The following is a 16,047-nucleotide window of genomic DNA, read 5'->3' as shown; positions in this document are numbered from 1 at the left end:
CATACATAAAATTGGCTGTTTTCATATATACGCATGTATGCTATATGGTGCATATACTGTATGCAGCATATGTGTGTGTGTGTGTGTGTATCCAGCATCATTTCCTGGAATGATAAAAAACCAAAACACCAAACTGTGCCCTCCTTCTCTCTGATGAATCACGCAACAATTAGAACAATCAGAGACGCTGAACTGTCCTGTCGCTCACCTAATGTAAATATCTGATTGTTTTGTGTCTCTGTTCTCTGTCCTTAGAGTATACAAGGGGAGCTGGAGGTGCATCGCTCCAACCAATGAGTTCCTCCTCGGCTTGATTAAAGCGGTGAGAGTCACTTAAGAGTATAACTGAAAACAAGATTACACCTGGATGAGCTAATTATTATTCATATTATGATAAATGTATACATCTGAGGAATCAAAACAGCAACTAATTAACTTAGATCAGGTTTATGTAATCTGAATTTTGTACAGATATGCCTACAGACCACAAATAAGAGAATGAACATTTATATTTATTTAGCTGTAGCTACAGCTGTGATCCCATACAAATTTCATAGGTTACAGTAATATAAGGCAATAATAATCTATTCAGTTTTGGTCCCCATACTAGTCAGGCATGTTTCTGTTCCAACCAATCAAGAGCACACAGTTTGACCAATCAGCTGTCTGAAGGCCGAGATCAGCTGATTAAATGAGTCAGGTCTGGTGTGCTGCTGCTCGGTTGGAAAGGAAACCTGCAGCCTCATGGTCCTTTGTGGAATATTTTGGACATGTCTGTACCAGACACAAGACTGTGACACAATACAAAGACATCATGATCATGAAGACATTATCACTCATGAGATAAAGGGGTAAACCTGCACCATCATGCTCTTCACTATGAAAAGTTCCTATTGCTCACGGTTACATAGCATCTGAATGTGGTGTGACAGTAGAAGTGTAGGTCACTCATTAACTTCTACGCTTTAATTCTGCGCTTTCAAAATGAAACATAAAACTGACCTTTGACAGGCACAGTGACATGCTCATATTCAGTCATTTTCAACTTTTTTTTGCCTCTCTCTTGTCAATTCTCCACCACAGGGAAAAATAAAGTGTCCTGATTCCACTGCCGAAGCGCCCATATTTGAAGTCCTAGATGAGGACGAAGACGAGGACGACGAACAGGAAGAGGAAGAGGAAGAATGAACACGTCGCAGCAAAGCAGCTTCTCTCAGCTTCTCTCAGCTTCTCTCAGCATGTTCTCATCAACTATCTGCTCTGCTCATGAAAATCTCTTTTTAAAGTTGTTTAAGTGAACAGCATTCTTATGATATAACTTTTTACATTTGACAGCTACAAATCAGAAATGGAGGATTAACTGTTAAACTGGCAACCAAAATATAATAATATCACAGAGTCACATCATATAAAATGTCCAAAGTGATGTTTTCATGTTCATATATGTTTCCAAACCTAAATATATTCAGTTGAAAATACGTATTCCTGTGTTTTTGACCTGTTGTTTGTATTTTGACTTCTTGGACTCTTTTGCCTCGTAGACTGCCTCTCTGTTTTAGAATAAAGTCCCTGCATTACTGAACTCTACAGCCTTCAGTCTGGTCTTGAGTCTTATAGCCTGGTCAGTAAAATCAAAAGGTAAAATGTATCTTATAAAGAACACTGGGATAAACAATAAGACATCGTAGAGATATCAAAGGAAAAAAATATATTTTTTCATTTCTGCAAGGTAGAATATTGTCAGCAAGAGATTGTTCCATACCCTTTCATCAAAATAGCTTTGGGCAATCAGCTTTTTACGTAAGAGCATCAACTCAATGGATCGCCCTCCCTGATGTCGTTAAAAAATGAAGCTTGATTTCCAGCTTTAAATTGAAATAAAGACTTTTCTAAAGGACTCTGTGTTGTCATCACTTACTCTGTAATGCTATAATGTATCTGACTGACAGACATACTCTTTTGTGCTAATTGAGTGTGTTATTTGTTGCTTTTTTTGTATGTGATCTGCTGAGGGATTGCAGATGTGAATTAGCTCCTGGCTAATTCTGGTACAATGCATTAAATCGCAACTTTTATGCTTCACATTGTACATGGTCCTCTGACAACCAAAGAAGTCACTGTTCAACCTGTCACATAGCCTACCAGAAACCCCATCGTATTAGGACTAAACTGATAAGGGATTTTTGGGAGCGATGCAGATACTGTCCACATAAACACTCTCTTATCAAACTGTTTAACTTTTTGCACAGGAGGAGAAAACTTGGTCTTGATGCACAACAAACCTGAACATGTATTCCTACCAACTGCACAAACCACTGAGGAGTGTGTCAAAGTGTGTTCTCTTATCTCTACTTGCACTGTCATCCCCCCAGAATAGTTACTTTCCCGCACTACAACTGCACATGACAGTGGTGGTTCCCCTATCTGTGGTATATAAGAGCACACCTCTGTGGTGCACTCACCACTTGACTGGGAAGAGCCTAGTTAGTCAGTGATTGAAGAACGGAGCAGATCCAGAGTCAGTGTTTGTGCCGTGCGGGGACTGAAGATGTGGACGCCTCTCTCTGCCAGCCGCTGGATCACCCTGGGAGTCGTGATGCTCCTCGCTGACTCTGGAGGTACACTTCTGACTTGTGGTGTTTTACCACTTTTCTGCATTTTAGCTTGAATTACATTTTTTATGCAGTTTTATATAAAATAATTTAAAATACTCATGTGTGAATTTTGTTTGTTATAGTCAACAGTTTGACTGAGTAAACTGCTTCATTTGATAAAATCTAAAAGTCTGATTCATCCACCAGGTTCGATCCAAGCATGAGCTTCAAAACACAGTGAGACAACTAAAAACTTCAGCTGAGGAATTCTCAGCTCAAACAGCATCAAGTTGATTTAAACATCAAAGATAAAATAAATTTAAAAAAATTAGATGAACAGTAGAGTTCAGCAGTTTGAGAAAAATTGGGTCATTTTTCAGATTCAGTCTCAGAGAGACATTTCTAATTAAAAAGATGTTCAACTTCCTATCTGTTCATTTGAAGCTGTCCTTCGACATTTATATTCTGTTGAAGCAACATTTTGTTGCATTTTTTTTGTATTATATTGTATTTGTTTTGTCTTTTTGTTGTTTTGCTGGTGAGTTGAACAGGAACTGTAATTTTTTGCTGTTATCCTGCCATTACAATGGAAAACACTGTTTACTACTTCAACACATTACTGTAATAATTTTACTTTTTTTTTTTAGTAAAGAGTAGTGTAACAAATTACTAATAAATCATTCAGTAATAATATTACAGTTACCCTTCCAAAAACATCTTTTTATTTGTATAGCCGATTTTTACAAACAGTTTGTCTCAAAAAGCTTTACACAGCATCATAACGACATCCTCTGCCCTTAGACCCTCACATCCACTGAGGAAAAACTCCCAAGAAAACCCTTTTAACAGGAAAAATTGGAGAAACTTCAGGGGAGCAGAGCGGACTATGTGACCTCATGTGTCCCCCAGCAGCCTAAGCCTATCACAGCGTAGCTATAAAATGGTTCAGCGCTACCTGAGCCAGCCCCAACTAAAAGCTCTGTCATAGAGAAAGGTTTTAACCCTAGAACACTAACGTTAAAATAGTAACATCATCACTAACGCCGGGTATTTTTTACCCGATATAATATACCCATAAAAAAATATTTCTCATCAAAGTATATTAAAATACAACAATACATGGCAAATTGAAGTACACTTCCTTAATTTTCCACTATACAATGTTTCACAAAATGAAAAAAAGGTATCATGGAGGACCCTGTAAAAATTTTTCCAAAATTTGTGATTTTTTTTGTTTTTTTTAACAAAAACTTCCTTTAAAAAAAAACCAATGGAGCTGGGACTTTGTCCTTCAGACCACCCATTTGTGGGACATTTGAGCCTTATTTGGTGGAGTTAAAAGAAAAAAGATAAATTTTCAGCATCACCAGAAACGGTCGCCAGATTTAATACATAAACACTAACGTCGGGTGAAATCCACCCGAACATGTGCCTACTGAAAAAACTAGGGATGGCAGCAGGGTAACATGCCTACCTTCAGTGACGTCAGTAAGCACTATGAAGCTACCCAGGGACCCATGAAACTCAGACAACAGCAACATAATGAAAATTATGTAACAAAATGTTTTGGGTGAAAATCACCCGACGTTAGTGTTCTAGGCCTGGACTTAAATGTGAAGAAATCCCAGCTGGACTCATTTTTGCGTGCACATCACCCTACAGCAAGCCAGCTTGAAAGATTGACACATTTTTGTTAAGTCAAATATAACAGCATATTACAGACAGCACTGTTCATAGCCTGTAACGGTTAATTTTCAGGACAAACAGAACAGGGTTGGGGATTTTTTGGGGGGAGACTAATGGAAAGTTATATAACGAGTAATGAATTACTTTTCTCATTGAGTTACAAATAAAGTATTACTTTTGAAATGTGTAATGAGTAATGAGTAGCTAATTTATTGATTACCATTTTGGAGTAACAAGCACTGTTCCTGAATAATGGCAGCATCTCTCCCTCTTCTCTCTGTGTGTGTTGGTCTGTTACCACAGCGAATCAACCTGAACCTGCCTGCTGTATTGAGCTTACAGACGAAAAGGTCGAAATCAAGGACATCGGGAGTTGTTTGAAGCAGACATCATCAAGCGTGTGCCGCCTAGATGCCTACTGGTGAGCAGTGCAGGACATGAACACGTCCACACACACAAACACTATCCCTGAATCCAGTGTAAAGTTTAAGGAGAAATGTTTCAGTGGTTTATTTGTTTGTTTCATCCATCTGTTTTCCAGGATTCGACCAAAAGGTGGTGACTGGAAGTGCATCAACCCACAAGCAGAATGGACCAAAGAGCTCCAAGAGGTGATAGCACAGGTGAGAATCAGCCTCAACACAGCTGCTGACATGCTCATACTCAGTCAATTTCAACTTCTTCTTCTTTCTTTTTTTTGACTCTCTCTTTGCAATTCTCCATCACAGGGAAAAATACAGTGTCCTGATATGTTTGACGGTGCGCCCATTTCCGAAGTCCTGGATGCGGATGAGGAAGAGGAAGAGGAAGAGAAAGAGAAAGAGGAAGAGGAAGAGGAAGAGCAAGAGGAAGAATAAACGCATCGCAGCAAAGCAGCTTCTCTCAGCATGTTCTGACTTCGGCTACTTTTTGCTCTGCTCATAAAAATCTCTTTTTAAAGTTGTTAAAGTGAATAGCTTTAAAATCCATTCTTATGACATAACTTTCATTTGACAGCTACAAATCAGAGATGGAGGATTCACTGTTGAACTTGCAACCAAAAATAAAAAAGCATGACATGAATTTCAAATGTAGCTGACTCATGTTTTGTGTATTCCTTGTTAATATCACAGAGTCACATCATATAAAATGGTCATATATGTTTCCAAAACCCAAATATATTCAGTTGGAAATCACCACAGTGAAGAAAATGCCACCAAGGAAGATGTGGTACTTTTATTAAAAACAATTACATGATTATTAAAAGTTGCTTGTTAATGTTCTGATGATCCCCTAATTGAACTAATCAGCCAAATGTCAATAGGGATCACTACAATTCAGTTTGTAGGTTAGATTCAGATTCAGAAAACTTTATTTATCCTAACAAGGAAAATTCCTCTGGGTAAGGCCCAGTCTATAATCAAATCAAATCAAATGAACTTTATTTGTCCCGCAAGGGAAATTTGTCTTGGGCAAGTAGCGCCGTAAGAAACAACTGCCTTGTACATACACATACATACACACCAGAATATACAACAACAGTAACGATGGCAAACATACACCAAGAAAAGAGAAAGAAAGAAAAGAACGTGCGGTGAGTGCAATAAATAGGTTAAAATACTTATAATACAAAGTTCAGATAAAAACATACTAAAAAGTAAAAAAAAACAAAAAAAACAAGAGATGTCGTCAATTTGAGGCTTCCATTGGTCACGTCGAGAGCAAAGGTAGACCTGGGTGCATAAGCCTCTACCTGGGGGGCAACACAGGGCCAGCAGGTGGACAGGCAAACCGATTCAGATTCAGAAAATCTATTTATCCTTACAAGGAAAATTCCTCTGCGTAAGGCCCAGTCTATAATCACAACACAACCACAGCTCAATGCAACGCAACGCAACACAGTAATGCCAGAGGCAACAGATAAAAACATTCAGATCAATACAAGGAGCAACAATAAGTGTCATGCTTCCATGCTTTGTCACATCCTTGTTACATGTCCACTTCCTGTGAGCTTTCCCGCCTGTTTATCAGCCGCACGCCTGTTTGTAATCCTGAATCAACCAGTCGCACATTCACTCCAGTGTTCCAGACCCACCTTGCCAGGTTCAATGTTCCTCAGCTCCCAGCTCTCTCACGCTCTCCTGTTCCTGTGTCCTTGACCTTTAGTTTAGTATTTTGACTTGTTGATTACATTTGCCACCCACTTCAGTCTGATCTCTGCATTTAAAGCCTGGTTCATTATGTGGTATCAACACGGTAAACAAAACCAAAAAGCAGAATGCATTTCAAAAAATACACTGGGATAAAAAATAAGACCATAGAGATGTCACATTTTTACAATTTAAAAGTCTGTTTAGATACAGATGTGTTTTGCTTATTCTACATTAATTTGATGATTTTACATGAATAAATATTTGTTATAAGCTTCAGTCTTAAGTGCACAAATGCAATAAATGAATTGATAAATTAATCACGATTAATCATGATACAGAAAGAAAATCGTACATTTTTTTAATTGATTGACAGCCCTAATATAATAGGCTGCTTATTATGGGTCTGAGAAGTCACTTTTCAACCTGAAACCCCATCAAAATAGGACTAAACTAGTATGAGATTTTTGGAACAAACATGAACATTTAGGGACACAACGGACCAATTACACAACCCACTGAGTTGTGTGTCAATCAGAAGTGTGTCTTCTTATCTCCACATAAACTGTCACCCCCCACAATGAAGAACTAAAGACCATTTCAGTGGTGGTTCCCCTTTATATAGGTATATAGAGCACACCTCTGTGGTGCACTCACCACTTGACTGGGAAGAGCCTCGTTCGTCAGTGATCGAAGAACTAAGCAGATCCAGAGTCAGTGTTTGTGCCGTGCAGCAACTGAAGATGTGGACGCCTCTCTCTGCCAGCCGCTGGATCCTCCTGCTCACCCTGGGAGTCCTGATGCTGCTCTCTGAATCAGGAGGTACACTTCCTCTTTGTGGTGTTTTACCACTTGTTTTTGTATCTTTTTACTTGAATAACTTCTTGAATAAGACGTTTTAGAATAATTTAAAACACTCATTTGGAAAGTTTTACTGACTCTGAGTAAACTGCTTCATTTGTTAAAAATTTAAAAGTCTGATTCATCCACCAGGTTTGATCCAAGCATGAGCTTCAAAACACAGTGAGACAACTAAAAACTTCAGCTGAGGAATTCTCGGCTCAAACAGCATCAAGTTGATTTCAACATCAAAGACGAAATTTAAAAGAAAATCAAAAGAACAGTAGAACTCAGCAGTTTGAGAAACATGGGGTTATCTTTTAGATTCAGTCTCAGCAGAGACATTTCTAATTAAAAACATTGTCAACTTCCTATCAATACATCTGAACCTGTCCTTTGACCTTTACATTCCTCTGAGGTTACATATCTTTTTGTGTTACTACTTAATGTCATTCCTGAATAATGGCAGCATCTCTCTCTCTTTCTGTTTGTGTGTTGATCTGTTGCCACAGCGCAAGAACATAACTGCTGTTTAGAAGAAGACCTTGAGACGTACAGGTTTAAACTAGAGAGTATCAAGAATTGTTGGGTTCAGACTGAAGACGTGTGCCCCAATCGTGCCTACTGGTGAGACACACATAAATACTGTTCCTCAGTCAAATCTTTCTATCATCATCTCATCTGCTGAAAAACTGAAAACCTCATCACTTTGTCACCAGAGGCCTGGAAATGAAAAATGTTTGATTCCCCAAACTAAAGATGTTGATAACTCTTAATGAGAAGTGCTTCAGAGGTTTGTTTGTTTCAGCCCATTGTTTCCTGTTTTCCAGGCTTGAGCTGGTGAATGGTGGCAAGGCGTGCATCCACCCAGAAGTAGGATGGATCAAGAGGCTGATAAGAAAGGTGAGAACCAGCTTCCACACCACTGCTGTGACATGCTGACAACAGATCATCACTTCAGTCAATTTCAACTTTTTTTTGCCTCTGTCTTGTCAATGTTCGACCACAGAAAAAAATACAGTGTCGTAATCTTCACAACGGTTTGCCCATTGAAGTCCTGGACGAGGACGAAGAAGAGGAAGTGGAAGAATAAACACGTCGCAGCAAAGCAGCTTCTCCCAGCATGTTCTGATTAACTATTTGCTCTGCTCATGAAAATCTCTTTAAAATCCATTCTAATGGCATAACTTTCTACATTTGACAGCTACAAATCAGAGATGGAGGATTCACTGTTGAACTGGCAACCAAAAATAAAAAGTAGCACATGAATTTCAAATGCGTTATGTGTTTTTTTTATGATCGCTATAACCTGTTTTTCAAAACTGTTAACACAGTTACCACAACATCAGCTTGTGTGGGCTGTACAATTAACACATTTCTTGTTATTGTCACACAAAATTTGTTTTAACTTCACAAAGCACAATAAGCGTTTAAATTAAAAAACTTTAAAAATTCCAACCAAAGCAACGGTACACGCTACAGTTTTGCAACTTTCACCAAAGTGTAGCCCAGATACTGCTGAAACTTTTGTCCACTTAAACTCCTTACAAATTATGAAGTCCATCTCTGTTTTTTTCAAATACTGTAAAACTTATAAAACCTATCTCCTCCCACAATTTTTGCTCAATTGACACCAAACTTGCTAGAGAGCATCTCCAGACTGTCCTCAACAAAACTTGTTTCTCGGATTTTTGATTTATCAAAAATTGAGCCTACAGTGCATGAAAACGTTTGACTGTAAAGAGTACTGTAAACATATACCATACAATTCTTGCTAAATACATTTTCAATCTTCCTGAAAAAAATTGAGAATATTTTGGAGTCATGGTTGATGAAGTTTGGCAAATATCAGAATTTTATCTCAAAAACTGAATTTTCTAGACCATTTTGAATTCTGCTCTCATGGGAACAACTGCAGTCAATGTGAGAGTGGAATTTATAAACATCATATTTTCTCTTATGAAGCAAAACACTTATCATTAAAAACAAATGACCAACATTTCCATGCTGTCAAGATGCAATTTATGTATTATCAGATTTTTGTTTAGATAACAGAATTCCTGACATTTTGACAATTTTAAAACAACAGCTGCCCGGACACTGACTCCCTGAGTGGATAAATGAAGCTACACAGCAGGTCTCACTACCAGCCAGTTAGCTCAGTGAATTACGAGCTGGTTCTTCGTCCGAGGGGTTGTGGGTTCAAGACGCAGCAAGGGTGATGAAGATGACAGATCAAAATGCCAGATGCCCTTAACTGGTAACACAAAACAATAGTTTAATCACAGCAAGCCTCTAAATTAAAAAACTAAACAACAAATAGCTTGGTTGGTTGGTAATCCCTGTGAAGGGAAATTGATTGTCACTCTGTTGTGACAAGTCGCCGAGCAGGGCTGGCGCCATTTGGATGCAAGCTTGGCCTGGACCAAGGGCAAAATCTCACCAAATTTTGCACAAAGGTCCAGTCTCATCTTCTTCTTTCTTCTTCCGAGGAAATCATACTTCCCATAGGCGAAAACTCACCAAACCTACAGAAATGTCCGACCTCACGCCAGATCCCATGTATTATCAGATTTTTGTTTAGATAACAGAATTTCTGACATTCTGACAATTTTGGTCTCTGACTCCCTGAGTCTATTTGAGAAGACACACACCAACTGTAGTACTTCCAGACAATTAGCTCAGTGAGTTAGAAGATGGTTCTTGGTGTCAAAGAGTGTGGGTTTTTTTCTGTATTCTTGTGTTTGTAAATTGCATTTTCACACATCTATCATCATCAGCTATTATTATTATTATTATTATTATTATTATTATTATTATTATTATTATTATTATTATTATTATTATTATTATTATTATAGTTATTCTCCAAGTTTTTTGTAGTGTTACAGTACACTGAGTCACATCATATAAAATGTGAGAAAACAGAGAGAAATGTCCAAAGTGATGTGTTCATACATGTTTCCAAAACACAAATATATTCAGTTGAAAATACGTATTCCTGTGCTTTTGACCTCTAGTTAGTATTTTGACAATTGTTAGAAAAGTGTGTTTATACGTACAGTAACAAATGTAGTCCTTATTGTATAGGCTGCTTATTATGGGTTATTATGGTCTGAGACTCTTCACTTACCGTAAAGTCACTGTTCAACCTGAAACCCCATCAAATAAGGACTAAACTAATATGAGCTTTTTGGAACAAACATGAACATTTAGGGACATAACGGACCAATTACACAACCCACTGAGGTGTGTGTCAATCAGAAGTGTGTCTTCTTATCTCCACATAAACTGTCAACCCCCACAATGAAGAACTAAAGACCATTTCAGTGGTGGTTCCCCTTTGTATAGGTATATAGAGCACACCTCTGTGGTGCACTCACCACTTGACTGGGAAGAGCCTCGTTCGTCAGTGATTGAAGAACTAAGCAGATCCAGAGTCAGTGTTTGTGCCGTGCAGCAACTGAAGATGTGGACGCCTCTCTCTGCCAGCCGCTGGATCCTCCTGCTCACCCTGGGAGTCCTGATGCTGCTCTCTGAATCAGGAGGTACACTTCCTCTTTGTGGTGTTTTACCACTTGTTTCTGTATCTTTTTACTTGAATAACTTCTTGAATAAGATGTTTTAGAATAATTTAAAATACTAATTTGGAAAGTTTTACTGTAACAACGGTTTGACTGAGTAAACTGCTTCATTTGTTAAAAATCTAAAAGTCTGATTCATCCACCAGGTTTGATCCAAGCATGAGCTTCAAAACACAGTGAGACAACTAAAAACTTCAGCTGAGGAATTCTCGGCTCAAACAGCATCAAGTTGATTTCAACATCAAAGACGAAATTATCTTTTAGATTCAGTCTCAGCAAAGACATTTCTAATTAAAAACATTGTCAACTTCCTATCAGTACATCTGAACCTGTCCTTTGACCTTTACATTCCTCTGAGGTTACATATCTTTTTGTGTTACTACTTAATGTCATTCCTGAATAATGGCAGCATCTCTCTCTCTTTCTGTTTGTGTGTTGATCTGTTGCCACAGCGCAAGAACATAACTGCTGTTTTGAAGAAGACCTTAAGACGCACAAGTTTAAACCAGAGAGTATCAAGAATTGTTGGGTTCAGACTGAAGACGTGTGCCCCAATCGTGCCTACTGGTGAGACACACACAAATACTGTCCCTCAGTCAAATCTTTCTATCATCATCTCATCTGCTGAAAAAACTGAAAACCTCATCACTTTGTCACCAGAGGCCTGGAAATGAAAAATGTTTGATTCCCCAAACTAAAGATGTTGATAACTCTTAATGAGAAGTGCTTCAGAGGTTTGTTTGTTTCAGCCCATTGTTTCCTGTTTTCCAGGCTTGAGCTGGTGAAGGGTGGCGAGGTGTGCATCCGTCCAGACGCAAAATGGATCAAGGGGCTGATAAAACAGGTGAGAAGCAGCTTCCACACAGCTGCTGTGACATGCTGATGACTGTAAAACAAATGATTATATATTGAGGTCAATTTCAACTTTTTTTCCCTCTCTCTTGTCAATTTGCCACCACAGGGAAAGATAAAGTGTGAAAATCAATTTTTGATTCCCTTTAAATTTGAAGTCCTGGACGAGGAAGAGGAAGAGGAAGAATGAACACGTCGCAGCAAAGCAGCTTCTCTCAGCTTCTCTCAGCATGTTCTCATCAACTATCTGCTCTGCTCAAGAAAATCTCTCTTTAAAGTTGTTTAACTGAACAGCTTTAAAACCCATTCTTATGACATTAACCTTCTACATCAGCTACAAATCAGAGATGGAGGATTCACTGTTGAACTGGCAACCAAAAATAAAAAAGTAGCACATATATTCCAAATGCAGATGACTCATGTTTGGTGTATTCCTTATTACTGTCACTGAGTCGCATCATATAAAATGTGAGAAAACAAAGATAAATGCCCAAAGTGAAGTTTGCATGTTCATATATGTTTCCAAACCCAAATGTATTCAGTTGAAAATATGTATTCCTGTGCTTTTGACCTCTTGTTTGTATTTTGACTTGCTGAACACATTTGCCAGTGCTTTTGGATTATTGGACTGTACTTTTGCCTTGAAGACTTCCTCTCTGTGAATGACCCTTCCTGTATTAGAATAAAGTCCTTGCATTACTCAACTCTGCAGCCTTCAGTCTGGTCTCTGCACTTATAGCCTAGTCAGTAGAGAGGAATAAATAAAATCAAAAGCTAAAATGTATTTTAAAAAGAACACTGAACAATAAGACATCATAGAGATATCAAACGGTATTGATACTCGTTTATTGGCTGTAAAAACCTAAACTCTTATTGACACAGCCATGCAAATTCACATGCAATATCAGGGAGTGAGTGGATACACATGATATTGAACACATAACTCTAATGGTATCCCTTATTGGTGAAAGTGATGCTGTTGCAACCATCCCCGGTCTCCCCCACCTGGACACATGGAGGCTTCAGATGATGGGATGTTATCAGAGGGAAGTGTCCACTGAGATCAGAGTGTCACAGCAGGTTGGACAGAGACACACTGACAGTTTTTGTTGTGGTAAACCCGCCACTTCTGTTAGCTTTTGTACATTGTTTGAGATGAAGAAATTACAATTCCATACTTGTACTTAAATGCACTACTTTCATGACATAACATCACTGTAGCATGAACTTCTTACATTTTACATAAATTTAACTTGAAAGTTGAATATCCTATCTTTTTTTAAGTAGTGTGTTCTCCATCTTTAAATTCCAGTTGGTTTGGGCTTGTGCACCCTTCAGTTCATTTCTCAATTTGTGTAAAATTTTGCCACTAGAACTTGTAAAGAGGCCTTTTCAACAACACCATAAAGTCGTTTTTATGCAAATCACTAAACAGTATGTCCTAACAGTTTGAAGGTATACTACTCAATGTCTTCAAGGTGGGGCTTTCATATGCACAGAAGGATGAAGCTCTTAAAAAAAAAAAGGTAAAGAGATTTTTAGATTAGTCTTTGCAATGTGATGTGAAGCAACAGACTGCAACAGTAAACAATCTGCATGTCATCTCAGTCTGTTTCATTTTGGCTGTGATCAGGCTGAAACATCTGCTACAAACTGACATCGATGTTGAGTAAATGCATCCGAAGTTTGCTCAAACTGGCAATCGCAAGTGATCATCTGATAATCATTGTTGCTACAGCATGAGTTCAGTCTTTTTCATGGCAACGGCTGATTATAGTGGCTGATAACAATAAACACCAGTCATTAACAGCTTTTATTTTAGAGAACTGACAGGAACACACTGTCATGGTGAAAGTGCAGATAAAGGAACAAGAACAAGGAATTAGAGTCTGATATTCCAAAAGATGTGTCCTTCATGCTAACGCCTGTTTGTATAAACACACTGTACAAAAAGAGAGAATAAATGAATTTAAGATGTGTTTTTTTTGTTTTGTTAGAATCTAATTTAAAATCTGATGGAAACCAGTTTAGATTCATATGAAACTGTCAACAATTACACAGTAAAATAGATTTGTACGAACAAATTAAAGTTATACAATAATGGGTAAAGCTGCTCCGACAAGCATTGTCATTACATAAGCATATACAACGACATTTCGTTTGACTCCTGTAGCAGCAAAACATTTTTTTAAAGATTTTTAAAGTTAAAAACATAAAGCGCGGGGCGGTGTTTAGCTCAGTTGGTAGAGCACCCGCCCCATGTGTAGAGGCTGTAGCGTCGGACGGCCCTATCCTGCATGTCATTCCCCCCCCTCTCTGCCTCCCATTTCCTGTCACACTCTGAACTGTCCTATCTAATAAAGGCATGAAAAGCCCAAAAATATACTTAAAAAAACAAAAACAAACATAAAGCGCACCAAGGAGTCATTACCAACCAACCAAGTCATGTTGTGTGTGCATGTGTGTGTGGTTTGGGGGGAGCAGACTGTTCTTTAACCTTTGGGTTTCAGCCTGCCTGATGGGAGCCTGCTGAACAGGCCATCTCCAGGGTGGGAGGGGTCCATCAGGATCCTGGCGGCCCCTCTTGTGGATACGGCTCTGGTAGATGTCACCGAGGGAGGGGAGGGGAGAGCCAACTATCCACCGAGCTGTTTTAAAGGGATAGTTCACCCTAGAATGATATTTCGCTCATTATCTACTCACCCTCATGTTGACTAAGGGCTGGAAGAATTTTCAGAGTCCACCGTCCCTTCTCTGAGTTACAGGGGGTCTTGGCGTAGCAGTGCATTTCAATGCAACGGTTGCAAAGGGACACCAGAGCTCTTCGTAAAAAAACACACACAAAAAAACATCCAAATACCTCCATGATGCTCGTATGTAATGTCCGTCTTGTGCTGAAGCCCCAAATTGCGTAATTGTCCCGAAAAAAATTAAATAAGTCTATATTTTAAGCTTGTTTGTAGCGGAAGCTTCTCGAAGCTCCTCTTCCTGGTCCGTCCAAATCTCGCGTGATTTGCGCCGGCGTCAGTGCGGTTACTGCGAATCACGCGAGATTTGGACGGACCAGGAAGAGGAGCTTCGAGAAGCTTCCGCTACAAACAAGCTTAAAATATAGACTTATTTAATTTTTTTCGGGACAATTACGCAATTTGGGGCTTCAGCACAAGACGGACATTACATACGAGCATCATGGAGGTATTTGGATGTTTTTTTGTGTGTGTTTTTTTACGAAGCGCTCTGGTGTCCCTTTGCAACCGTTGCATTGAAATGCACTGCTACGCCAAGACCCCCTGTAACTCAGAGAAGGGACGGTGGACTCTGAAAATTCTTCCAGCCCTTAGTCAACATGAGGGTGAGTAGATAATGAGTGAAATATCATTCTAGGGTGAACTATCCCTTTAATAACTTTCTGCAGACTTTTCCTCTCAGCAGAAGTGCAGCTACTGTGCCAGATCGTGCAGCCGTAGGAGAGGAAGCTCTCCACGGTGCTGCTGTAGTAGTTGATCATACATCGGTTGTCCGTCTATCAACAGCTGAGCGTGAGGCTCTTTTTTGCTTTTCTTGTAGTAAAAATGACTATTCCAAAGTTTCAATCACATGTATTATCACCTATGTTATTTATTTTTTAGGTGAAAAGAAATACATATAAACCTTACCAAGGGCCAGTTGACCACTCAGTTTGACAAAACATTCAAAACATGTGAAACATGATGGTTACACATGTGACAGATGGACACAACACCCCAGTGACATTAAGGTGAATAAAAAGTGCCTGTGTGTTTGATGCACTTTGCTCAATTCCCATAAAGTTTAGTAGATGGAGGCTGGAATATCTTCTGACTTTCCCATCATCCTCCTTTGTGCACGCTGACAAACCTGTTCCTCAGTTGCACCGTCAGGTTGCAAACCACACGGTGATTCCATATCTGTAATGATGCTGTCTGAGGTTGACAAGTAGAACATCAGCTTTACTCCATACGCGTGGTTCTCACTGAAGAACAGTGACCCAGTGGTCCATGTTTTGTCTGTGCTTTGTCAGATTTGTAGTTCTGTTGGTGTCAGAAAATCAACCAAATATGTTATTTGACCAGACTTCTTTTTATACAAATCCTTTTTTTTTTTTTTTTTATGAGAATCAGCTGAGATCTACAACACCTACCAGGAAGCAGCAACTGCATTTAGTCAACTGATAAACTTTAAATCTCAAGGTTAAGTTTTGAGGCTAGTGTTAAATAAATCTTTAAATGAGAAAGAAACACCTCCTGATTAGTTTATATATTATATTATGAAGTCGACATCAATGTTTTAATCATTTCCAGCGACTTATTAGCCAGTCACTGTTGACTTCTTTGTTTGTTTCCT

The 16,047-nt window shown here is 38.8% G+C and overlaps 2 protein-coding genes across 2 annotated transcripts; both read left to right on the top strand.

Annotated features, from left to right (window-relative positions):
• Positions 1-7,088: 7,088 nt before the first annotated feature.
• Positions 7,089-8,366, top strand: LOC311003897 (uncharacterized protein). The gene is made up of 4 exons (XM_083995803.1): positions 7,089-7,231; positions 7,762-7,876; positions 8,080-8,152; positions 8,259-8,366. Exons 1-4 carry the CDS (start codon positions 7,153-7,155, stop codon positions 8,340-8,342), a joined length of 351 nt encoding a protein of 116 aa, XP_083851929.1. The 5' UTR covers positions 7,089-7,152; the 3' UTR covers positions 8,343-8,366.
• A 2,283-nt stretch (positions 8,367-10,649) lies between these two features.
• Positions 10,650-12,350, top strand: LOC311003348 (uncharacterized protein). The gene is made up of 4 exons (XM_083995083.1): positions 10,650-10,797; positions 11,286-11,400; positions 11,605-11,677; positions 11,795-12,350. Exons 1-4 carry the CDS (start codon positions 10,719-10,721, stop codon positions 11,873-11,875), a joined length of 348 nt encoding a protein of 115 aa, XP_083851209.1. The 5' UTR covers positions 10,650-10,718; the 3' UTR covers positions 11,876-12,350.
• The last annotated feature ends 3,697 nt before the right edge of the window (positions 12,351-16,047 follow it).

Source organism: Trachurus trachurus (assembly GCF_905171665.1).
Source record: "Trachurus trachurus genome assembly, chromosome: 20".
NCBI lineage: Eukaryota > Metazoa > Chordata > Actinopteri > Carangiformes > Carangidae > Trachurus > Trachurus trachurus.
The sequence above is the reverse complement of the archived record's forward strand: the minus strand, read 5'-3'. Positions and strand labels throughout refer to the sequence as shown.